Genomic DNA, 26,772 nt, shown 5'->3' with positions numbered 1-26,772 from the left:
AGCCCCAGGAGCTTCCCGTCAGGGGAGGCAGGGAAGGGACAGCAGCTCCTCTCCGAGGGAGCCTCTCGCTTTACTCCCGGCGGAGCCCCCTCACAGGGGCAGGTGGCGCTTGCCGTGGGAGCCTTCCTCCCCCTCCTACCTCTGGTGGCCCGGAAGGGAAGCCCTGCCCCTCCTCCTCCTCCTCAGCCAGCTCCCAGGTGGCAGCAGCCATCTCCGTACCTCCCTCTCCGCTGCCTCCCGCGGGTCTACTCCACCTGTAGCGCGCCCGCGGGGCGGGCAAAAGGCAAGCGTCCCCCCCGCCCGCCCGCCCGCTTCCCTCCGCCCGCCCGGCCGGGGCACGGCCGCCGCTTCCTCCCGCTCCACAGCCGTGCGGCCGCGGCCCTGACGTCGTTTCCTTCCAACATGGCGAGGGCAGGTTGTTGCTGCAGCCGCTGCCATCGCCGCCGCTGCTGCTGCCGTTGCTAATGGAGGCGGGTGCGGGCCGGGGGCGGCTCGGGGACTGAGCGCGTCGCGGGCGCCGTCCGCGCACACACGCAGCGGGGGCGGGGTGGAAGGAGAAGGAAGGAGAAGGCTTCGTCCTCCCTCAGCCGCGGGGGCTGGCCGTCGCCGCTGCCCGGGCCCACCCCAGCCTCCCCTTGGGGGGAGCCGCCGAGCGGGCGTCGGGACGCCGCGGCCCTCCTTCTGAGGGAGCCCTTCCCCCGCGCCTACCTCGGCCCGGCCCCGCGGCCTCGTCGCCTACCCCGGTCCCTCGCCGCCCTCCGCCAGCGGGAGCAGCCGGTGCCCCGCTCTCCCTCCCTTTCCCCTCCCCACCCGTCCTTCTCCTTTCCTGGCTCTATCGCGCCCATGTATGAAGGGAAGAAGACGAAAAACATGTTCCTGACCCGGGCCCTGGAGAAGATCCTGGCCGACAAGGAGGTGAAGAAGGCGCATCACTCCCAGCTGCGCAAAGCCTGCGAGGTGGCCCTAGGTGAGGCACGGCTCAGGGCGGGAGGGGGCGGCCGGGGGTCGGGTGCGCTCCGAGGCCCCCTGTCCCCCATTGCTGGTGTGCGTTTGTGTTGCGGGCGGGGAGGGAGGGAGGGAGGGAGGGAGGGAGGGAAGGAGAAGAGGCGCTTCGGAGCCTCTGGGGAAATGGGGCGGAGGGGGTTGCCCGGAGGGGAAGGGCTGGGGGAGGTGGGGCTGCGGCTGAGCCGCGGCACAGGTTTTGGGATCGAGTGGAGGATCTGGTGAGTTGTGCGAGATTCGGGGTGGGTGCGCGGAGAGGCCCGTTGTCTGACGGCGAAGCCCAGTGGCAGCGCGTTTGTGCCCCCGGGCTGCGGGGACAGCCTCGCCCGGTGCCCAGAGCGGCCCCCGCCGCGCTGCCCCTCGCTGACAGCGGCGGGGAGGGCGCTGCGGCGCCCGGCGGGCTCTCCGCCTCCTCCGCCCGGCTCGCAGGATGAATAGGCAGAGAGACGGAGGCGCCGAGCTGCGCTGAACTGACCTGGAAGCAGACGGCCGGTGGGCAGGGAGCAGGTGACAGGCGGCGGTGAGGGAGGAGGGACAGGGAGGGAGCGGGGGTGGCGGAAAGCGGGAGACAATGGCACCAGGCCACGGCTGGAGCTGGTGGCCCTGCGGAGCCGGGACGCAGGCCTCTAGGGAGGAGGGCTGGAGAGGGAAAGGCCGGTCCGGGAGCTGTGCGAGGGAGAGCCTGAGCCGGATCGTTGCTGGCGGAGAAACGGCTGATGGGGAAGGGGCTTCCTTCATGCATGGCAGAGTTGGTGTAGCCATGGAAGATGAGGAATGTTTGCCCGCCTCGGGCTGAGGAGGGGTGTTGGGTTTGTGGTGCAGCTGTGTCAACACCACCTCGGCGAGAAGCGTGACGGAAGTACCGGGACTGGGTAGCACAAAGCAGACGTACACAGTCAGTGACAGGCAGCGTGAAAGGAGAACTTGGGCCTTAAAATTCTGGGATGATGAGTACAGGCAGGGTTTGAACCTGTATGGCCAAATATTGATGTATTTACTGAAGGATTTCTGGAGAAAGGCCTGCTTTATTTAAGCGATACATAAACAGATTATGTCCCTCCCATTCTTGTGTAATTGTTTCTGGTTTTGGAGATAATTATCTTGATTTCGTACAGTAATAATGTATCTGTTTAAATGGGTTTGTTTGAAGAGATAATATTAAACCGAAACTTGCTTGTTTTTTAAAAACGAATATAAGTAATTTCAAGCCGTTCTTTTGTCATTCTATTAATTCGTCTTTTCTAATACTTTCCATTTTAAAAAAATTAAACAGTCCTTTTCTTGTTTTCTTTGTCTGTGAAAGACTGACACATGGAGGGGGAGAAATGGCAGTTGTGCAACTGTTTATGTCTTAGTAATTCAAATAGGTCGGAAAGAGTTTTTTCTTCCATTTCTCACTAGATTATTAATAATAACCTTATGATTTAGACAAATGGGATTAAACTGATAACCCTTTGGCCTTTTTGTTGACTTTAGACTGCATATTCAAGTCAGAAATAAAACAGAAAAGTTTTCTTATTATTAAACTGAATTTGTATCCGGACTGTATGTCATCCACAGAATTAGACGCTGGTATTAATCTTGTGTTTCTGCTATGCTTTATTTCAGTAGCTCGGTCTGTCTTAAGTATCATCCAGATCCCTCCAAGCATGGCTCCATTGTGTTACAGAGATTATAAAGCAAGCCCTCTGGACTGTACAGCCTGCATCTTTTATCTTGTAAACCGATTTGTGCAAGGAGACCCCCCAAACATACATTCCAGTTATTTCTATGCCACAGCTTCATTGAAACCTTCTCCTGTGGTTCTGATTGTGTGATTGGAGCTTAAATAGGGAAACGATATGGTGTGTGGGTATAAAAGCCAGTGAAGCAGGAAAAAGAAATACGAGATTGTGTGTATTAGCTAATGCATATAGAAGGGCTACATGAACTTGAAAGACATCAGACATTACAGTAATTACTATAGAGTCTTACTGAAAACAGTTTTTTTAGATTGTGGCACAATTAAATATAGTTGGTGATTGTAAATATAGTGTGGTCCATTATCTGGTTTTGTGTGTGTTAGACTCCTAATTCAAAAGTGGCAATATGTAACTCTTGGATATAGTAGTGCTCATGTCTTAACTATAAAAAGCTTTTCAGAGAAAACTAAATATTCTACATGGTTCAGATATGGGGCAACTGGGTGTTAAAGCTGAGCTGTGATTTTCATAGTAGAATTGGAAGTAGGATGCGTGTTGTGCTGTCTCCATCTATCTCTTCGTCTGTTGGAGAGTACTCTTCAGCTGAATGCTTCTTTGCCAACATAAGAAAGGAGTACATACTTCTTATTCCTGAGAAATTACTCTATTTTAGAGAGCAACAACATTAGTGATAAAACATCAGTAAAAGAGTAATTTAGAGTTAGGTTCAATTTGAAGTTAACTCTGACAAAGTCTAACTTTAAAGTTTTACTGGATTTTTAAAAATGCCTGTTAAATAAAAGGTAGCTTTTAAAAATCATGGCAGTAATTACATGTCTTCAAATCAACATCATAATTTTTTTCAGTCTGAATATTTAATTGATTAGTCTTGACTGAAATTATCTGATGTAATGCAAAACTGCCATTAAGATTTTTCCAACTGCACGACTGTAGTAAAATGTTACTTACTATTAGTAAATCAAATAGCCTAACTAGTAGTTGTTACTAATCCAGACTCTGTTTTGTTTCATTTTTGAAAGGTTTCATTTTTGATTTATTTTTTTCCTAAATCCAGTATTTACAGTGTTTATAAAGATGAGCTGCTATTTAAGTAGTTCAGAAATAAGCAAGCAATGACTAGAAATATGGTATTCCTACACAACAGGCAAATTAAAACTCTGCTTTTTAGACTGAGGTTGACAAGCGGTATTCTAAGAATCTTTAAGAATTTCACTTCATAATTTTTAATCACTGTCTGTTTTCTTGTAAACCTGTACTGTTGCATTCCATTAAGATTATACTTCATCTAATTTTGATTTGTGAATTCTGAGGGAGAAAACAACATTCCTTTTATATGTTACTGTGACAGTCTGACCTCTGAACAGGTGTTAAGATGAGGTCCTTCTAGTATGACTTTTTCTGGGCTATTCAAAGACAAGAAAGCAAAATATGAATTAAATATTGTGACTTGAATTATAGGTGTTTTTAACAGTGACAAAATTAAGCCTAATACTCACATGCTGTATCTATGATTCACTAGGTTGTGCATGAATTAAAACAGAGTAGTTGACTCCAAGTTTAATTTTATTTTTTCATATAACATTGACCTTTCTGAAAGACATTGTCTCTATGCAAAAAATGTAACATTTCTTTCTGCAGTCGCCTAATGAAATACCGCTAATTTAGAACTTCATGTTGCTTACTTGCATAGCAGCTGCTCTTAATTAATGTAAGGAATGAGTTTATCTTTAAAATTGTCCCGTTGCAGAGAGCGTCAGGCAGCAAGCTGACAGCAGATTTAAATTTAGAGGTTCCTTTCCCAGTCACTTCCCCGCAGTGTTGTTTCTGTATCAGTTTTCAGGTGTATTACAGTCTAGGAAACTTTACAGTAAACATACTGCATTCTTTCATAGTACATAAGAGGTCTGGGGGGAAAAAAAAATCCTCAACTGAATGTAAAATTTTTAATAGACTGAAGAAAAACTGTTAGCATTTTGTGTTAAAATGCAGTGTGTGGATTGTTCGCCTGGAAAGATGGGTTATAGAAGGACCATGTTGAGCAAACCAGAATTCCATGCTTGTATAAAGGCTGCTACAGGAGTCAAGCAACTCTTCTATAAAGCTCCAGACCGCAAATGATGTAAAATCATAAGGATATGTACCTAGTATGTACTTCGAGGAAAAGGGTGCATGTGCTGCTTTGCGTTCTGGAAGTACCGACTGAAGAGCTCTGAAACTCAGTTTTAAAAGGTTCTTCAGTGCTCCTTGAATTTTTCAGTCTGTCATGCAAAGATCCTGCTGGATGATGTAGGTCTCATGCAATGTGAAAGTAACAGCTCCATTCAGTTTGTGCTGCCATTACATGCACGCATAGGATGATGAAGCAGCATAATATAATAAAGCATTGAATATTTTTTGTTGAAAATGGGTAACATTTGGAGTAGAACTCACCTCAGAGGTGGGAAGATTCATCTGTATCTTTACCTACACAGATTTGTAAACGGCCTGGGAAAGTCTCACCTGCGTACGTTTTTTGGTCTCTCTTTTTACCCTTTGTAGTTGCATTTTCTCATATCCTTTGCATATATAGATAATCATGTTCTGTTGTCGGAGTAAGCTAGGTTAACAGTCAATACAGAAATGCACGTACATGTTGCAAACGCTGGGTGCATTGAAAAAAACCTTCCTAAACTAGCATGAACAGTTAAAAAGACGTTTTGAAGACCATTATTGTGTTACTCCTTTGGAATTAATTTTAGTGGAGAAGTGTTGGACGCGTTAAGTTTCTGTTTGTATTTTGGATAATGCTGTTCTCAGTAGATTACCCTCTATCATTCATTGAAATTAGTTGACCATTTTTAGAAGAATTTTTAGAGCCTTTTCTATGCTGAATACAAAGAGATTCATATTGTACCATTGTCTGTTGTCTGCATGTGCTATAGGCATTTATCTTCATGATATACAAGTCACCATTGTCCATAGAGAATTTATTTTCTGATTTTTATTGTTCTTCTGAAACACTTTGAAATAAGCAAGCAGAATAAATGGAAATTTTTTTGCTAATACAAACCAAGATGTTTTAAGAAAAAAAAAAATCCCTAAAAGTTGCAGCTTCCCTTCCTTCGTTTTACTTGCTTTGCTAAACTTGGACTTTACCTAGCAGGGTTTCAGTGTGGTTAAGATCTCACCTACTTTTGCAAAGATTTAAATCTTGGCTTATTAACAGTGAGATTTGGTCAGCCCCATAAGCAGCTTTCCAGGTTGCCTTCTGTGCTTGAGATGTAGAATGTTGTTTATGTCGAATTTACGGGGCAAATTTAAGAGAAGTTGTGTAGTGGGAATTTTTATTGTTTAAAATGTAATCAGTTCTTGGCTGTGTAAAACAGCAATGCTGATGAGCTTTAATCTCCCTTGAGAAAGGGGATGGTTGGCAGGGTGATCATAAAAAACACTTTTGTAGAAAACAAGGTAGACTGTATTTGGCTTGGAAAAATGTTAATGGAGAATAAGAAAAAAAAAAAGGTGTTTTTTTCCGGTGGAACTTTGACTTTATCCTGAAATACATCCTCAGCTAAAGTCTTTTGATTCTAACATTGATTTTCCATATCTTTTAAAATCTAGTCTTGAAAGATTTCAACACATCTTTGTGACACAAGGCAGCTTTTAAATATGCCTGCTGCATATTTTAGAGCACTAATTAGAATGTTGAAGCTTAGAATGAGAAGTTGTTGCCTTGTGACCAGAGGGCACCTATTTCTTATAATGAAGTATCTTTACTGGTTTGTGAGTTTTTGTTCTAGTTGATTTTTTTCTGTACCCTCTTCCAGTATATTATTCCTGTAATTGTCATGTTCATGTTTTTCTCCCTTCTCTTGTTTCTTTTCTCCAGTAAACCACTGTTTCATTATTTTTTCAGGACAACAGTGTCCATTCTTGTGCATCTTCTTCATATACAATTGAAAAAAAACGTAGCTTGGTCATTGATGTCAGATGTACATTCCAGACCTTTTCTGGAGTCTGATTTCAGAGTATAATTTGTATTAAGCTAGTATTTTGGTAATACATTGTTAAATATACTAACTTGTTTAGTTGTCAGGATTGTCACCTGGGTGTTTAAAGGGAGGGAAGCATCAGCCAGTTGTGGTCTAGTCAGTCTCTTTCCCGGCTTTTGGCGAAACGCCTGGCTGAAATCAAGGACTCAAAAAGAGCTAGATGTGTAAGCATTGTCTTCTTTAGGGATACCTGTCTGTCAGTTTTGGGTTTTTCATTTATATGGATATTTTTATCAAGTTGCTGATTAGTTAGTACTTTAAAGTAAACAAATGCTGCCAGGAGCCTAGGAAGCAAGACCAGTAAACTTGTGCTTGACTCTTACTCAATTCTGCAACAGCCGGTGGTAAATTGGTGACTCTGACTTGAATAGACACGGGGAAGGGAGTTTCATGTTTTCTGCATCAAGCCAGAGAGATTTCCTGTGTGATGTGTAAATTGGTGGTTTGCCGGAAGAAAATATTTTTGTCTGGGAAAGACAGCTACTGTCAGTGGAGCATCAGAGGCTGAAGTGACTTGGGAAACGCAGCTCCATAGATTTCAAGGAAGGAGAGAGGTATCAAGGAAATAGACAGAATTGATAAGCAGCTTGGTGGTTTCTGTCTGTTAGAGGAGGCAGAATTCTACTGTTTGTGTCTGAAAGCTAAAAATGTGTGATCTAGCTGTGCTAGTCAGATGGATACAGACCAAGAAGTACGCTCAGCATAGTTGGCAGTTATTGCCATGTCCTTTCCATGAGTACACGGTAGAAGAAACTATAGGTTACTGTTAGGCAAACCAAACCTTTAAGAAAAATCGCATGCATGCAAAACGTCTCCAGACAACCAGGGAAAACAGAAAATACTTCTGTAGGATTTTACAGAATGAGAATATCCTACAAGGACAATGGAACAAATGGTATAGCTGGTGTGTTTTGTTTCTCTGAAAAACACCTAGTGTCCAAACTTAAAATTAAGAAAAAAACAAAACAAAACAAAACCACCCTGAGCACATGTATTTTATAGGTATCTTAACGGAATGCAGGGGAGTGTTAAATAAAAATACTTGTTTTGAGGGATAAAGTAGATGATCCTTGCCTGTTATATGATACTTTTTATTTGAATATAAATGTAAAAGAGCTGCTAAAAATAGGCTTGTCAAGTCCCAAGAGTTTGAAATACCTGGCAGAACTCCCTTATTGATTTCTAATCAATTTTAGGACACTGAGAAAATTTGAAAGGACTGGAAGACATCTGCTTCTGTGGCCAGGTGATTACCTAGGTCATTCTATTCATCCTTGTAATTACTAATGTGTTGGCCTAATGGTGATCCCTAAAAAGGTAGTGGAGTAGCTGATATATGATGTGAGTGAGAACAGAAATGCCAGTCAGCAAGGACTTGAGAAAGATTGATGTTTTTGTGTTTTTTTTCAAAATCTACCAGTTTAAGTTTTTAGGATAGGTTATAAGGCATTTTCCTCACATTTTAGTCTTCTGTTCTTCAGTTCTTAATTTTACACGATTAAATGTGAAAACTGCCAAACTGATAGGAAAAGCCTTAATAATTGCATTTAAATTGGTAAATACTGACAAAATTTGGTTTTTATTTTCCTGTTTTTCATTTTGCTTCTTTCTATTGTATCCTTGGTTTTAGCTTTTAGATACTCTTTTTGGTGTTGGGGATTTTGCTTGGGTTTCTTCGGGACTTTATGGATTTGATTTTGTTTGTTGTTTAATTTGAAGTTTTACATTTTAGTTTTCAGTGTGAATGTATTAGTAGATGATGAGGTTTTATTTGGGAAGCAGGAACTCTTAAAAGAGCTTGAAGTCTTGAGGAATCTGAGCTCTTAGTATGATGCTGTAGCTTTGAAGCTCGGGTAGGGAATGTGGAGGTTATATTAACTCTAACTAACTCTGTACCTGATAGAACTTTCAGAGTAATGTTACTCCTGGTTTCAGCAGTGCGTATATTTTATTATCAGAGACGTGCTTGAAGAGCCATACGAATTAGAGATTGAAAAAATAGAACAAGGATCACGATTAAGCCTATTGCTTCTGTTTAGACACGGGTAGGAAAACAGTGGGCCAGTTTTATTCTCTGATGTTGCAAATCTTTGTATCACTCATTCTTTTCCAAAAAAATGTGTTTTAATTCAAACAAAAATTGTTTCAGAGATGTCTACAGCTGGCTGTGCTTTTCATGAGTTTGTAAAAGACAGTCACTGTGGATGCTTCCTCTTAAACTGCAAAAAAGGATGATTCTATTTTGGAAATTCCTTTCTCTTTAATAAAAAAGTCACAATTTTATGAGAATTGTAAATGAAACTATGCTTATAATTTTAAACATTGTACTGAGAAGCTTGTGTAATTAGTGTGTTGTGGAAGTGCTGTTTGCATGTGTCTGTGTGTGTGTCAAACCCAAAAATGACAAATAGAGCTTTCATTTTGAGAGGGAATTTCACTTCTTCCACTTTGGTCACCTGCCCACTGATTTTTTTTTTGCCTCTTCAGAAATGACAAATTGCCAAAACTTCCTGAACTGAGTGGTCATTGCTGCATTCTGATGGTGTTTATTCTCTGAAATGGCTACTTGTAACTATTCTCTAAGCTGTGATCATGCTAGGGAAGGATCCCAAAGCAGTAATGTATTTGGTTTGATTAGGTTCCCAAAATATCTTTCTGCTCAGTTGTTTTAATCTTTTTTTTCCTCCTATGATTTTTTTTTTTTTTGAGCTTGAGCAAAGAAAAATTTTTCAGTAGCATCTCAGGTAGATTTTAAAATAAAAAGACAAACCCAGTCCTGAAAAGCAGATTTACATTTGACGAAAGTGACCCTTGTCTAATTTGATAAACTCAAATGGCTGCCTGTTTCACCAGCTCAGATTCTGTTTTTTGCAGGTATGCTGTTCTTGTTCTGTTCTGGCATTATTTGATTTTTCTGCTAAACAGGTTTCATTCTAATTGTATTATCTAACTAGCTCTTTTGTCATGCTTGAATGTTTTTTTTCTTTTATTTCAGCTTTTTGTTGTAGAATTGATACACACTCTAGCAGCTTAACTAAATTTTACCAAATCCGAGGGAGTCTTTTATTAAGACATCGTAGGGGATGATTGCTGTGGGTTTTGTTTGTTTTGTTGTTGGTTTTTTTAATTGTTGATTTCAGTTCAGAATGTTTTACTTCTGTTTTTTCCTCCCAACATTTCTGGTACTCTGTGTATCATGTATGCTAATTTGGTACAACATTACATGGTTATTGATGTTATGCTGTTTAATACTTGTTTTTGTTCAAATGGGTAATGTTTGCTGTTCAGTGCTCTTCAATCTTTTTTCATTTCCTGTATTTCTTGTGTCAGAAAAAAAAAAGATATTTTTAAGATAATTGAAAATAGCCACTCTTGACACGAATGGGTTTAATCAAGCCCTCATTTGTGTCTGCTCTTAAGCACAGAGAGAAATAGCTCTAAAAAAGGTGATCCATTAACAGTACAAATTCTACACTCACTGTCTTTAGCACTTGCTGTTCTTAACAGGTTTTGTAATGTTATTCCTTCTTTTCATTTAGAAATGAAAGTATAGTTAGGCTTGTAAATATTTCGTGTCAAGAGATTTTAGTCAATGCTGGATAAGGGTGTTTTACAGCTTTGTGTTTTAATTTAAATTAAACTCTTGAGCGTCAATTTGCATTGCAGTTAGTTGTCAGGAACGTTTTAATGACCAATGTGCTTCAGCGTTGCAATGCACAGTTTTGCAGTTTGAGAGAAACTGGGAAGAATATACTTTTAGACTTCCAAGTTGAGATAAAAATGTTGGGGTTTACTAAAGATATTAAATTATATTTTATACTGCAGGGCTCAGCTGTCCAGTCGAATAGTACGAGGTACACTTTGTTTCACATATGTACGTAAATTAACTAGAGGTAGCGTGGCACTGGTTTGATTGCTTTGGTAGATTCCTATCATATTTTAATTTTAAAACTGTGCTACAAATTAACACAGATGTACTTGCACAGAACAGAGTAATTTTAGTGCAGGTAATAAGCATAAACGAATGGGGATGCCCTTTCAAATGAAGTTTTTTTTTTTTTTTGCAAAGGTGCGATTCCGTTGTGTGTAAAACTGCCACACCTGTGCACACCTGGCAAGCAATTGGCAGGTTATAGCAGTGTGTATAAAGGTCTGAGTGGTCCTCTTGCATGGACTGAGAGTGCAGCAGCTGGCATAAAAATCACAGGTTTTTTTCTGTAACTCAGGAAAGCTGGAAAATGCAGTCTTAACTCGGCTACCTTCATTTGGCTAATGGACTGTGACGTCTGCAAGAATGCTGTGCTGGATCTTGTGCAGTGTATGGGGAAGTGGACGGGGATAAAATAACCTCTCTTTTCATTATCCTGAAATGGAAACGGAATTTTGTAACTGCTGTAAGTAAAATCGCTAGAATAGGACAGCTGTATTTGCGTGAAAGTTTGAAAGCTGGATAAAGACTGCCTAAGTGCCTGAGAAGTATAATTAAAATTTTCTTCACCTGCAGTGAAATGAGACACTTAGACGTTATCCACTTGTGATTTAAGACATGACACGTTATTTTGTGTGATTGTGTGTGCATAATTATGCATATAAATAGATCTCAAATGCTTAGAAATTTCGCTGTAAAGAGAAATAGTTTTCTTTGGAATTGTCTCTGTGGGGAAAATAGACTGTGATGACTAGGGATGTTTGGAGGAGCCTTAGGTTTGTGTCTTAGAGAAAAGAGGATAAGTTTGACCTCCATCTCTGAGTCTTACATGGTATTCTTAATGTCAAGACAAAATTCTGTGTTCGAATTATTAACACCATCTGTTACATTGAAGGTAAAGCAGCACCTGGGCCTTTCTTTCCTTGATCGCCTCCTTTTCACTTGAAAGCAGAAGCTGCTGTCTTTCTGCTTGGTTGCTCTCCGGGCCTTTCAATGCTGAACTTGGGGCAGGTGATGTGGCACTGAGACGTTTCTTACCTCTACCCTTTAGGTGATTGTTTCTTCTATGCTTCTGTGTAGGAGCTCACTTTAATAACTGCCCCACCTCCCCCTCCAATCTAAAAATCCTTCTTCCCCCAAACCTGCTGTCTGAAACTGGACCTGAGTTAGGGGTGGATCAGGCTGAAATACCCTCACAAGTAAAGGAAGGGGTTTAAATTTCTTTTTTAGAAGTAAAGTGTAATTTTGAGAACCTTTTAAAACAATGTTTGAGATTCTTCTACTGTTTATTGCCGATATCTATAAAACTTAAAGGATATGTGTAACTTCAGAGATTTATTTACATATGCAGCTTGTGCTTGTGGCAGTACATGCACTAATGATTCATAGCTCTGACTTACGTAAAAGATTCCTACTTCAGTAGAGGTAGAAATGGCCAAAATAGTTTTATGTACCAATGACTTCAATAAAATTATTATTATTAATAATAATAATAATAATAAAGCCTTGAATAGTACAGATTAGATGTTTTGGATGTAATCTAATAGATGCTTCATGAGCACTAGCTGGTGGTGAAAGATGTTTACATTTGATCACAAGTAGATTGCCTTGAAATAGTCACCGAGTTATGCGCTGGCTTCTGAAATATGAGGAAGCTTCCGTTATTTTGATAGCAAATAGTTAGAATGATCAAGTATCGTTTTATAACAGAGAAAGTGATTTTGAAAGTTTTTTTGACTGACTGTTGTAGTTTATAAAAGCGTTTATTTAATCACGTGTCCTAAAATGCTCTTAAAGAGCGAGTAGGAGGGGTACAATCTCAGTGCAGTAGAAAGTGTAAGTAATTACTGTTAAATAAAAATTGTGTGTATACATCTAAGTATTCACATATAAAACCCATTTGTGTAGTCAATGCAAGTACGCTTTTTCATACTAGTTTATTATGAACTCATGGTTCTGGTAAATAGTGAACTGAATACTTTGTCTTGTTCTTCTCAGCTTTCTTAAGCAATGGTAAAAGAAGCACTTCCTTGTAACACAGTGTGACACGGGTGGAGTTAGCAATATTGTGTAGTGGTGACCTTTTTAAGTAGTCTTCCACTTGTCTTCTGATCGGCTTCTGAGAGAAGAAAGAGTAGTGTCATATGAGTAGTTGTCTTAATTTAAGCAGTCTGAACTTTCGAAAATACTTCTTTTGGATGTAAATGAGAGATAGGAGATGGAAAATAAAGGTTTTATTGTATTAATAATCTAATGCATATATGTTGCACTGAAGGTGGCCACAGTGGAGCTTTCAGGGTACTGCAATACTCATTCTTACTTCTTGTGTTCATTCAGACATCTTAGTCTGAGCTGCTTCCTATATCAGAATCTAACAAAGAAATCAGAACTTCAGTCACAGTGCAATAACTTTGAAAGCTTCATTTGGAAGATCTCACATTAGGACTCCTGATTTAAAGTTTGAGTTTTCTATTACAAATACATGTTTTTGTTGGAGTGAAAATTACAAAGTTGATATGGTTGTAACCTTTTTGAGAGGCGTACCATAGACATAAAAATAAACTTAAGTCCATACTTTTTTGTTTTCCAGTATCTTTTTTCCTCTGTCAGATGTAACTTGATGAATTTTATAGACAATAGTTAAAATTGTAGTCTCCTAGCTCTCTTGTAAAAAATAGTGATTTTCTTCTGATTCAGAGCTACGGTAAGAGGGAAGTGACATAATGCTTTTTTAATTAGAAGGTTACGAGTAGTGTAATTCATGTATAGACTTACATGTGACCTTTAAATTTTTAGCGCTTGAAATGGGTAAGTCTTGCAGTGTCATGTGTTTTGCTTCTTGTTTTTTCATCCTTACTTGCAAATCGCTTTTGAGGTTCCTGTAGTGAGCAGGCTGCTTAATGGGAATATGCTGGGATTTTTTGGGGGGCCATTTCTCAAGGTGTCATGATCTTACAAGGATCTTGTATTTAAGTCTGAAATAAAGCTTAGTAATTTCCAGCTTCTAAAATACATTTTAAACTACCCATTTCCAAAATGACAAAAAAATAATTGCAGTCAGATATCTACAACAAGGATGGAGGTTAAAAGTAAAATTTAGATTTTCCCATATTACAAAGGAATCTTTTAATTTTATTCTAGCTGTTCTTAGGACTTCACACTCCCCAAGAGCTTATTGTCCTCAGTCTTTGACAATTCGTAGTAGTCATTGCTTAACACAAAGATATATGAAACCTTCTCATAGACATTGAAAATTTTATAGCAAATGATTGCCTCTGTCATCAGGATGATAATCAAAAAGCATGAGGGTTTCCTTTTTGCAGGATGTGCGAAGGATTGCTACATACATAGTTCAGTTAGTTTTAATTCTGGATTTTATTAAAAAAAAAAAATATTCTAGCAGTCAAAATAAACACCAACTTTGAGATAAATATGCTCATACTCCTGGCTTAGAATAATCATTGTTATATAAATCATCATTATATAGCAGGATTTTTTTTATTCCATGAGTCTATTCTGTATTTGCATCGCACCTGTTTAATATTTTGTATGCTTGTGTTCATGGGGAGACAGCAGAGGTGTCTCTATTTGTCTTACCTTGAGTAAAGTGTTAAACTCGAGTGGCTTCAATGTATAGTAGTTTGTAGTAGCTGGTTATACTTTAAAAAGTATAGCATCATCATTGCTATGAGTGTATGCTTATTCCTGAAAAAAAACACTGAAGAAAAAATAAGAATCTTTGAAGGATTGCGTTACATGACAAAGTATTACTAAGAGGTGGGCTGTGTGAAAAGTGGACGTGTAGCTTTTGTTCTTACTATCCAAACTATCCAGAAACAAGACTGAGAAACATAATGATGGTCTTGTTCTGCAGCAGCAGCCTGTCCTTGCCAGAATAGAAACAAAGCATTACTAAAACATTTATTTCAGTCTTCAGTTGTCACCAGCCAAGCAAATGAGCAAGTAGAACGTAGTAGAAATTAACAGAGAAGTCTCGAGAAATATTTTCATCAATAGATATCTATGTCAAAAACAAATGTATGCTTGCTTACATATGAATGCCAGAAGACTTTAAAAATGGCCAGCTGAAATATCAGTGGTTTTAAAATGAGGATGCTGTCTTAACAGGCCAGGAATGAGGAGGGATAACCTGTGGAAAAGTCTTAATTCTGTAGCATGAATTATGCAGTTATGAATGTTTAATCTGCTGTACTTTACAGAAAGCTTAGTCATGTTAGATAAATAAATCTAACTGCGTTGACAGGTAACATTCAGTTAAGATGTACTGAGCAGCTCTTGAGTTCTTCTCAAGCGCTACCCAGGCATTGGTTTAAGGTGTAACGGCTGAAGAGCTGGTCTGTAATAGTGAACATTCTCATCATTACGTTCTCAAACATATGCTAAAATATTCTCAAGTTCAGCTTCATAGTAGTCATGAAAAAGACTCATTGAAGCACATATATTTTTATTTCAAAGAGTTACACAAGATTGAGGACACTTGGGAAGGAGCAAAGTTCTTGGAGCTAACATGGTGATTCTGTGTCACATGTTTTGTTAACAGTTAGAGTAGGTGTATACCAGCTTATGAAAAGCCAGTGATAAAGTCAGTATGAACAAATACCAAAGAAGAAAACGCATCCATATCTGTATGACTTGTAGGTGATAATGGTATCACAGAAGCATTTGGGGAATATAAAGATATGGAAAGAGACCAAAATACGTTATTTGACTTGTTGTAGTATGTGGAAACTGAGGAAATTTCCTGTAGTGGAATTACAAGGAATCAGAAAAAATTTCCCAAACTTCACTTTAACTCATTAGAATTGAGAGTTTTTAAAGGTTCTCTAATCTGAAATTGCTGAACTGTGTAATGTAATATTAAAATTTCATTGATTGCTAACTAAGGAATGGGAGGTACTAAATGTGGGTAGTGTGTTTGTTTGTTTGTTTGTTTGTTTTTTTAAAAAAACACAACCAAAAAAAACCCCAAAAAACAAAAAGTGCCAAGAGTGTAAGAGATGGAGAAATCTTGAGAACTTCAAACTGGCAAGTCTGAACTGTAGCAAAGAAAAAAGCTTGTAGAGAACAGAATGGATAGAATGGGTGCGTGTGCTGTGGTGAGGAAGAGTCGGCTCAGACTTTGCAGAGACGAAACTTACCATCACAAATCTGTAAGGCAGAGTTGATAAATGAATAGTAATCCAGTTCTACAGTAAACCTCAGCCAGGTTGCTCACTGATGGTTCGTGAAGTTATTGAGCTGTCAAGGAGTACACGTTCTCCTTTCCTAACAGAGAGATATTTCAGTTCTGTACAAATTTGTGGTATTCTGAGGTGAATTGTGAGGTGACAAAGGTTGACAAAAGAAGATATTTAAAAGAGTGAAACCAGCTTGTTAAAGCCTGCCGTTATACTGTACTGAGCCACTCCTTGATAAAAGGGCAGAAGTTGAATGTTGAGAAATGCAAACAAATCCATATGAGCAGAAGAGGGGAAGTGGAGGAGGAAACCAGCCTAAATTGTGCATGCACAAACACGGGCTCTAAGTAAGACTTTTTTCCATGGAGAGGGAAAGAATTGGAGTTATTGTGAATGATTCCATCAAAATATTGATTCCTTTGTCAAAAAGAGAAATATGAAAAAAAAATAGAAAAAAAAAAAAAGCTGGTACACTACTTTATAAAGTTACTATGCATTCCATGTGTAGTTCTGCTTTGTGCTGGCTCCCAAAAAGACAGTGGACTTAGAAACGATACATTGGAAGTCAACAATGATGATTGAAAGTATGGAATTTCTTCCAGAAGAGATCAAGCAGGCTATACCTCTTGTTCTGTGGAGAGAGAAAGAAAATGAGGAAGATGAACGTAAAGGAAGTTTGTAAGATTGTAAGTGGCATAGACATAGAAAGAGAATAATTATTGTAATTTCTTGTCATGCAGATCCGGAGATCCTGTAATAAGAACTCAGCTTATTTAAAGTAAAGCAAAAAAATTCTTTCCTGCACATTGTAATTATATTGATCCCAAAGGTTTAAATGATTTAAAAAGTGATTAAATGAAAATATAGGAAGGGTTGTCAAACCTGCAGGAACAGTCTTTGTGCAGGAAGAGTATAAGCCACAGATTGCTAGATGCTGGTAGCCGGGGACTGTTGCAGCATTATTGCCCTGCTTTTATAATCTGCATTTACTTAAGCATATGCTGTTGGCCACTCGTGGAAGCAAAATACAGGCTACATAGGAAGGGTTTAAGAAAAATTTGCCGGTTTTGTATCTTTTTGTCCAATACAGTCTGGTGTTCTTAGGGTTTGTTTCCCAGTTCTCCAAAGTTTACATGAACTTTATTTAAAAATCTGAGATAGGGATGCTCTGTTTTTGTTTCCATCTTTGGCTACTGATCTGCTTATGGATTTCATGAAACATTCATTGCCTGTCAAGCTTGATTAGTTGCCTTCATTCCTCGTTTGAAATTTACTTTAATTTAGTTCCATTATGTCTGCAGTCTGTGGTGAAATAGCTTTTGAACTGGGTAGTGCAAAAGTTAAAAAAAAAAGTTTATGCTAAATTATCTTTTTATTATTATTATTTTATGTGTTAAAAATGCATGTTTAAATACAAAGGAAAAAGAAATTTGTTTTCTTAACTAAATGAACTAGAGCTAATGCATGCAAATCCCTGTCTTATGACATGAAATGATGAAAATGCTGGTTTTCTGGGAATGGCATCATGAACTGAATATACACTAATTCTGGAATTAAACTTTGCATGTAGGTGTAAAAAGCTGTGTTGTATCTGAAGTATGAAGAACAGAATGCTTGTATAACACAAGGAGAGCTCAACTGCTGCAAAATATGCTGCAGCTTAATTTTTCCAATTTATATTTGGTTAGGCCTTAAAAATTCAATTCATAAATAACCCAAGTACATAAGTGAAAATATAGTATTTTTTTCTTTGAGTTTCCGTCATAATGTATGTAAATACAGCACTTAATGCTGTAATACTGTTCGTAAAATATGAGAGTATCGGTGCTGAGGAAAAATTGAGAAACTGGCTTTATGACTTAAATCTGTGTTTCTTGTTCTTGTGTTACTAGGTTGTTGATTCTGTCATGGGATCATAAACTCTTGAAACAGGACTCATGAAGGTTCGGGGCCTTCATATACATCAGATCTCTTGTATTCCAGTGCTTTTATCGATCAGCTCTCTGCTGGCTTTGCACAATGCTCAAGCAGGTCCTGGAGCACAACTCCCAGCTGGTCTGCTGCACAGCTTCCTCAGCTGCTGGTTGCAGTGACAACTTACCCTTACAAGAGGTCAGGCAGATAGCGTGCATGCAGATTGAAACATCTTGTGTATTAAATTGATTCCTACCTTGGATGTGACATTTTGTGTTTCTAGATGTAGGTTCTGTTGCATGTTTGGGATGCTTTTTCAGTTGTCAATGCAAGCAATTTAAAATGTTAATGAAGTTTTAAGAGTTACTCAGATACTTCAGAGATTTGTTTGTTAGGCCTTTTGTTTATCACCTTGTTTGACTGCAAGTGAATACCGAAGAGATGTTCATGGGTAACAGAAGTCTTTTGAAAAGGCATAGAGGCAAGTCATAAAGAAGTCTAGATTGAAAGGGACCTATGGAGATAATCTGTTGAAAGCAGAGCCTTAGATTAGGTTGAGAGCCCTGTCAAGCAGTAGCATGAGTAATTCCAGGGAGGCAGGCTCCGTCACTTCTCTGGCTGGCCTGTTCGTTGTTTAGATATTACCAAAGGTAATTAATAGGCAGTGGCACATCAGATTGTGCAGAAATTTCTCTTACAGGGGTGGACATAGTGGAATAATCCAGCAATTACTTTGCAGAGGGGTGAGATAATTTCTTACTATCAGGTCTTTGTTTTTTTGAGTCAAGCTGCTCATGGTTGCCTGCTTTGAACTTAAAGGTCAGATGATCTTCAGCAAGAAGCTCATTGTGTCCTTTCAGCTGAGTTACAAATAGCAGGATTTTGTTCTGGATATATTTAATTTGAGGTATGCTTTTTCAGACAGATGGAAATGATTTGATTGAAAATGCTTTCCCTATTTCAAATGTAATTTTGTGTCTGCGAAATTTGTTTTTACTTCTGTCATCTTTGTACGTTGGCAGAAACTCGTGCTTTTCCAAGCAGAGTATGAGGGATGTGCTTGAGTTCCTGATCTGAAGAATGAGGAAACTAACCTACTCTGTTAAGGTGGGGAGGAAGCCCAACTTGACATGGAGAGGCACAACGTGCATCACCACAAGCTTGCCTTCTTTGTAAGAAATGATGCTACACTTCTTTCATATCTGATAGTTTTCACCAGAAATACCATACGAAATCAAGTCTTTTGTTTGCTTATATTCATGTGTTTCAATTTTAACTTTTCAAAATAAAAAAGAAGAATCTATGTTGTGTTTGAGTAGATGGGAGTACTTTTCATAGAAAGTTTATCAGGATGTCTGAAACAGTAATAGAGGCTGGAAATGTATTAGTGTTCTGACTGCAGTTTCAGCCATGACTTGCCTTCTGATTCAAATCATCAGTTAAATGCTTGTGGTGTTTCCTATGTTCTGCTGAGTTAAAACTTCCTCTTCAAGTTATAGATTAGATCTAGGGAGCAAAAATCACATTATATATGGAGATTGTGTGTGTGTGCATATATCTAAAGTAAACGTTTTTGAGAAATACATAGTCTTAAATTTCTACCGTGAATCCAAAATAGCTATATTATATTCAGTGCTTAAAGGGAAAAATACAAAGACCAAAATCCAAGTTATTTCTTAAAGATTGCAGCAGAAGAACTGAGACCACTTTTGACTGCTCTTCTGGACCTGCTCCAACAGCTCCATGTCCTTCTCTTATCATCCTTCAAGATTTACCTTCCCACCCTCCCTTAAATTTGAAACTTAATTCAGTGCATAGATTCCTAATTTTCTAGTGGAGTTACGGGTACTTCCAGGAACTATATACCCATAGAGTGCTTTGTGAAACTGTGTGGCAATGACAGAGGGAATGTAAATATAAAGTATCACTTCTGTAAAGACTTATGTTGATTATAATCCTTATTTTATGGAATTTATAATTGGTGATTAGTTTATTTTACCATGTTATGGATTACTTAGGTGGCAGTTATGATTCTTAGCAAGAATATTGCTTTTCTTAATCCAGCATGTTGATATTTTCATGAGAGACAGCTGGTAAGAACCTTTTTGTATACTGGTCCATATACTGTATACCACTGCACTCAGTAGGTAAAATTGCTTTTTTTTGTAAATTACAGTTATTTTGACCTGAATAATTGTAGTATATCCTTTGATCAAACTCTTCTAGGAGGTCTGTCTTAATTTGTTTTTTTCTCAGCAGTGTTTTGTCTTCTCATATTTTCGTAAAGAAATAAATGACCTCCCTCAACACACGTTTTCATGTTTCCATGTTGAATTTAATGGTCTGTTCTTCCTGTGATTCCAGTCTGTTGTAATTAACACCCCCTATTTCTCCAGCAGTAGCCATAATCCTGGCTAAAGCATTTGTTTGCTTTCCCATTCTATCCTTAGCCACATGGTAAAACCAGATGGAGGAACTGATCCATAGTTTTTTTTAAAAAAAAATAAATGTTGACGTTTTTAAGTTAAAAAACGTCAACATGTATTTTCTTAATTCAGTGTTGCTTTATTACTTTTCAACTGGTAAGGTCCCTCTGCAATTTTATAGCAAGCGTGCATAGACAGTTGTACTGGCATAGTGTAGATAGATGATGCTGTCAGAAGGAAAGAGATGCTAAGTGGCGAAAAGGTTTATGCCGTTTAACGTATTGTACAACGTTCTAAGTTTTCGTTGCTCAGTAATCTTTCTTTGTTGTGAGTAATAGTTGACTTGTCTTTCTGCGTAGGTTATATACGCTGCTTACTTCTTTAAGGAGCAAAAAATACAAAAAAAACAATAAAAATATCTCAGTGAAGTTAGTTTATACTGTTTTCAAAACGTTGTGCTACCTGCCTGTATTTTAACTGTTGCTGTGTTTGTATGCTGGGGTTGTAGCTCCTAGAATCAGGATTTACGCAACTCACAAGAATTTTAACATAGGACATGAGAAAGAAACATTACTGTCCTTGAAAACTTACTTCATTACAAAAAATACTAATGCTGATAAAACGTAGTGGGTAAACTTCATATGGTTTTGCAGTATATTTATTCCAGTGCACCTGTGGGCATCCACTGCAATGGGTAGTTCTGTCACACCTCTTCCTTCCCGAAACATGGTACATGAGATGTGGCAATTGTGATTGTCCAGCTGTACAGTGAGTTGAAATGGCTCACTGACCCAATGAAAACTAAAATTGTCGAGCTGTTGAAGCTTTATGCCTTGGCAGTGATTGTGTAAAGAGTGTGCAAATAAGCACAAAGAGACGTGGGATAGAAGGAACCCACTTTTTCAGTGGTCACCCTCAGTTGGATTGAATTGAAGCATATTGGAAAACTGTACCTTTAGGCAAGATCCTTTATATAATCTGGTTAGGTGACTATGTATTTGGTAAGCAACCAAATTGCTTGTATACTAACGCACCTTTGCAGCAACTTGTTCCATGAGTTCTGAGTGTGAAACCAATGTATGGGGGCAGTGGGAAAAGGTATCAAAAAAGGCTGGAACAAGGTATTTGAAAGGGGTGTATGCCCTGCTTGATTAAAATAAATGTACATGGCTGTCCTCTTCTTGTAACTGTGTTTAAAGATGTAAATAAGTCTGTTTTCATTCTTCGATTTTGATCTAAGTGTAAGAAATTTCTCTAAGGGATGAAGAGACAAGTTTAGATACTGCTGGGAGTTTACTGTAGATACAATAAAGGATGAAGACTCATATAATATTGAGGGGAAGCAAAGGGGTTTACTGCTGCAGAAAATGAGCTTTTCAGCCACAACTTGGAATATAAACGCAACTAATAATGACTACAATTCAGTTATCCTTGGCAATGTGTGACCTGTAAGTGGGTCAGCCCTCTTCTTCCCAAGTAGTCAGTGAAGCGATGTGACAGTAGTCTCGACTTGATTTAGCAAGTAGAAAGATGATTGCAGAAAATCTAGTCATAAAACCCTATTGTATTGAATGATTCTGAATTAATTTTAAGCAGAATGAGGCCGCTGTAGTAGGTTCTTCTTTTGAGTAGATTTGCTGGAGATTCTCTGTTTGAAAATGTCATACCTAATGAGATGAAGGAGCAGGCGGTAAGGTTGGCTGAGTGGAGGCAGGTTATACATTCAAGTTTCTGAATTTACACCAGAGTTGCATATTCCCAAATGATATTATATCGTGATCAGGGGTGGGGAGAAGCTGTATCTCTGTATGAATGACTGTCTAGAAAGAAATTTAAGAATAAGTGAGAAGATTTCTTCACAGATAAAAAGCCCAATAAGGACCATCAGACATACAGTTATTGACTTTTGAATTGCAGATAGAGGGATACTTCAAAATTATTTGCTACAAGCCTTTAACATATCAGAAAATATGTCATGGGAAGTAACAACATAAAATGTTCCTTTCTTATGTTAGCACCCTCTTCAGAGGATTAGTGTCTTCTGAAGTTGAAGCACCTCATCCATACAAAGTTTGTATTCGTTGCTTTTGGGTTTTTACTTTGTGTATGCACACATAAATATTTTTCTGCATGCTTCAAAGGCTTGTACATGTTTTTCTAAGCTAATGAGATATGACTTAGTGTTTCAGTTGATTAGAGGGTTTCAGGATTTTGTAGAGCACAGCAAGGAGGACCTACACAGTTTCATCAAGAGTTGTCAGACTCAAAATACAATCGCTGTTTGGTTGGTACACTGCTTCTTAAGTAGTGTGATTAAGTCTGTGCTTCCTTAGTTATTCCTTCAATACCTGTAAACCTAAAGTTGCAGCAGCATAATATGTTGGAATGGAAAGCAAGTGGGAGTGTTGAGATATACTCTTAAGGTTGTTTTGTTTGTTGTTGTACAAGAATTATTTGCTGTTATGTAAATGCTACATGAAGACCACAGCAGTGACTTTCTTAAATTTGCATGGAGCTTTGCTTTTTTCCATCCATGTGCCACAACTGTGTGAGCTGTAATCTTGCAGATAAACTAAGTAGAGTGAAAGGGTAATTGACCTCAGCAAATAGCAGCAGTCATAAGAACAGATGTGTAAATAAACTATAACTAAGGGTCTAATGCTGAAGTCTGGGCTCAGGAATTTTGAGGGGAAAGAAACACTCATGGTATTCTATAATGGGGAGAATGTAAGCAGGTGAAATTCACACTTTGATGCTGTGCGTGCTTGCGTCTATATTTCTTCCAATCCTGCTTCCTTTTACGTTAGCTTGAAGGATTAAAACAAAGAACAGAAACTGCACCCTTTAAAGGCCCAGTGCTGCTATCAGCCTTTTCTTGGATTTCCACAAATAGGATTTTTTATCCATCTTGTAGTCAACTGTGTTCAGGAGGATTTGAGGGAAGCGAGGAGAGCTCTCTGTGCATGCTAAAAAGTATGATGGAGAAAGCTGTTTATAGGATTTACAGGAAGACCCAGTGCTAAGATACGCATCTTGGGAATTCCATTTAAGGAACAATTTCAGCTGTCACAGTGAGTGGTTTCTCCTGCAGGCTACCTAAAATACTGATTATTTCAGTACTGTCTCCCTATAATGGATTTGCATGCACTATTGCCAGATTCGGGCAAGTTAACCTGATTTGATAATCTAGGGGAATAACAGTTTCGTATACCTTGACGTGGAGAAGGACAGTTTCAGTATTGTTAATGATGAAAAATTTGAGGGTTTTTTAATCCATTGGTTCCCACCAAGGGAAGCCAAGTCAAGCAAGCCAAGTCAATTCAAGCAAAGCCTTTAATGTTCTAATAGGATTTCACTTTTTTTTTTTTTTTTTTTAAATACAGATATCATTATAATTTAAATTGCTCTTCACTCTGTGTTCCTTAGGTCTCATCCACCTTCTTTGACTTGAAAGAATTGTATCCAAATTGCTTCCTTCTCACAGTAGTCTTCTGTGGTATAAGTAATTTGAGTTCCAAACATTGAGTTGTCTCCTTGGAGTATTGCAGCCTGTGCTGCTTCGGCTGGTTCTACCTTCTGATTAGCCAGGATAGTTACAGTTCTTTAAAATGCCACTGCTTACTATCTTGAAATAATTATATATTTAATATCCTTTTCTTTTTAATTGTAATATGGTTATGATTTTTTAGTCACCTGCATATATTTTTGGCATTGAGAGGTTGAACTAACACTGTAGAATTTAGCTCTGTGCACCATTCCTGAAGGTAACCATTTAGTTATCCCTTACTTGATGAGAAAGTTGTCCTTAACTTCTGCCAAATTATAACTGCAGAGTATTTATACTTCACATGGTATCACAGCATAATTAGGTAAGTAGAAGGAAATACTACCTAAAGATAACCTAGAAGAGAGAGTCTCTTTAAGTTGTAGGAGGATGTTGGCATAGGAACCAAGGGAACAATCCAGTCATAAACAAATTTCAAATGGGAATTGGGGACATTCTTCAGTGTAGTTAAGGTTTAAGTCATTGTTTGAAACGGATTAGTGGGTCAAACAGTGAATTAGTTCTAAGTTGGAGTTTGATCAGCATTGTAGACCAGTTGAGACAGTATTGCCCACGGCACCTGCTTGGCCCATTTTGACCTTGCTGATGAGGTGTTACCTGCTGTCATTACAGAGAGATTTGTTAATTTTATAGTTGTAAATAAGATTAGCTGGTTATGATGTGTTAAAAGGAGAAAAAGGAAACTAGAAAGTAGTTTGTTTTTTCCATCGTAGAAACTATGAGCAGTCTGAAGAGGGTAAGGAAAATTGTTCAAATAACATACTGAAATAGTGAATTAAAGTTGGAGATGTGAGAATGGAATTATGGATCCCTGCTGTGGTGGTTTTACCTCCAGCGGGCAGCTAAATCCCATGCAGCCACTCAGTGGCTGGTATCAGGAAGAGAATTGGAAGGATGAAAGTGCAAAAACTTTGGGCTGAGATAAAGACAGTTTACTAAGGAAAAAAAAAAGGAGAGGGGGAGCAAGAACAAAGGAAAACAAACCAAGGGAACACAAGGGATGCAAAAAAAGCAATAACTCACCAACAGGCAACTGATGCCCAGCTAGTCCCCAAGCAATGGCAGGTGAACTCCCCCCGACCAGATTTTTATTGCTGAGTGGGACGTCATATGGTGTGGGATATCCCTTTGGTCAGTTGGGGTCAGCTGTCCCAGCTGTGTCCTCTCCCAAGTCTTTGTGCATCCCCAGTCTACTCACTGGTGGGGCAGTATGAGAAGCAGAAAAGGCCTTGACTCTGTGTGAGAACTGCCCAGTAGTAACTAAGACATCACAGAATCACAGCGTTACCAACACTGTTTTCATCACAAATCTAAAACAGCACCATGCAAGCCACTATGACGAAAATTAACTCTGTCCCAGCCAAAACCAGTACACCTGTATAACAAAAGTCTTAGACCTTTTCAGAGGTTTCTTTGGAATGATGATGATCTGTACAAGTGTAGATGAAATAGAAAATTATGTTGAAACTAACATACATGACTCATTCATATCTGCTTTGTGAAACAGTTGATGCATGCTGTTGTGAAATGGTTGATGCATACCACTGTAAAATTGCAAAATAATGTGCCTCTCTCATCAGCTCTATCTTCTGTGTGCAGAAGCCACATGTATTTCCATTAGTTCTGTGATAGAGCTCTATAAAGAGATATTCTTAGGGAGCTGCCAATGAAAATGAGAGTTCAGGAAGGATTTGTTTTGTTATTTCTGCTGTGCTTTATTTAAGAGTACTAAACATACCAAATTAATTCCAGTTTGGGACAGATTGTCCTTTCAGTGCCATAGAATTATCTGAGCTATTTTCCACAGTAACTTTGTTTTTACATCCCATATATTGCAGGGAAAGACTCTGGAAGCTGTAGTCCTTTTTCTCCAGTCTTCTTGCATCATTCTAGTGTCTTGCATCTTCTCTTCTTTGAATGGTGATGCTAAGATGATAAGCTTTTCCAGCTCTTGGATCCTCTCCTTTGTGGTTTTGGATGTGTGTTTTGGAGAGGGGAAAGCACAATAAGGAAGCAGCCTATGGTTTCAAGCCTGGCTTCATCTCCCCTTTCTAGCTAACCTTTAGTTTTGCAAGTTTTCCTTTTTAAAAGAGTGTTTCAGTCAGCGTTTTGGTTCATCTGTCTTTAACAGATTATTTATCTAGCATGAGAATTCATAGTTACCTTTGTTATAATCTGTTTTTCTGCTGGTAATGCTTCTTGAAGTTTTGTATGCTTACTACTGGATGTAGTTACATGACCATGAAATCGTACTGTGATTAACTTGTTTTGGTGTGGAGAGCACAGGGAGAAATCAGACAGTGAAGGAAATCAGGTTTTCTCTGTTCTCAAGGGTAAAAGTAAGGTTTAAGTCTGCTGTCTACGTCATTCACGGTAATGGTATCATATCATGTGCTTATCTGCCATTTAAAGTATTATAGTCTTATAAAGTAATTGATGTTGACCACTGTAAGAACCTTTCTTTTTATTTAACAAAGGTTATAAAATCGATACTTTCAGATTAATAGACTGATGCAGTGCTGCTTGAAACAGTAGTAACATTTAGTTAGGTTGCATTTTGTCTGACATTTAGACACTTGCATAAGCTCTTGCCTTTTAATTGTAGTATACTTCCTTCAACTACAAAAATTTTCGTTTTCTGATGTGAGTTGTGACCTATTCTGAAGACAATCTCTTGTAGTATTTTAGGAAAGAACAGTGATAATTTGTTAGAATATCAGCAGCGCAATGAGGGCTCTAAGCAGCTCTGGATTTTTTTATTACTTTGGTAATCTTTGCAAGTACTGTTATTGTTTACAAAGCAGAGAATAAATTCAGAGATAATGTGATGTAGCATCAAGATGACAGCTAGCTGGATTTGATACATTGTTTTAGTTCAGGAATAAAACAGGTTAGTGCAAAGAGGAACCGCTGTTTCTGATCTTTCTTTTCCTGAGTGTTTTTTTATGTTTGTCTTTTTGCCAGGGACTCTTTGTTCGTGCAGTGTTTTCAGATCAAGAAATTCG

General features: G+C 38.7%; 1 protein-coding gene across 4 annotated transcripts in view; it reads left to right on the top strand.

Annotated features, from left to right (window-relative positions):
- Positions 1 to 843: 843 nt before the first annotated feature.
- ARFGEF1 (ARF guanine nucleotide exchange factor 1) overlaps positions 844 to 26,772 on the top strand; it is a 92,242-nt gene continuing 66,313 nt past the window's right edge. For 3 of the 4 annotated variants that reach the window (XM_086608692.1, XM_086608690.1, XM_086608691.1), the window contains exon 1: positions 844 to 967. In XM_086608692.1, coding sequence (XP_086464818.1) covers positions 844 to 967 — 124 coding nt within the window. Of the gene's footprint in view, positions 1,043 to 26,772 lie in introns of all 4 variants that reach the window. The other variant, XM_086608689.1, reaches the window with a different exon arrangement.

This window comes from Tauraco erythrolophus, chromosome 3, assembly GCF_009769465.1.
Source record: "Tauraco erythrolophus isolate bTauEry1 chromosome 3, bTauEry1.pri, whole genome shotgun sequence".
In the NCBI taxonomy this organism is placed as follows: domain Eukaryota; kingdom Metazoa; phylum Chordata; class Aves; order Musophagiformes; family Musophagidae; genus Tauraco; species Tauraco erythrolophus.
Note: the sequence above shows the minus strand (reverse complement) of the source record. Positions and strands in the feature narration are given on the sequence as shown.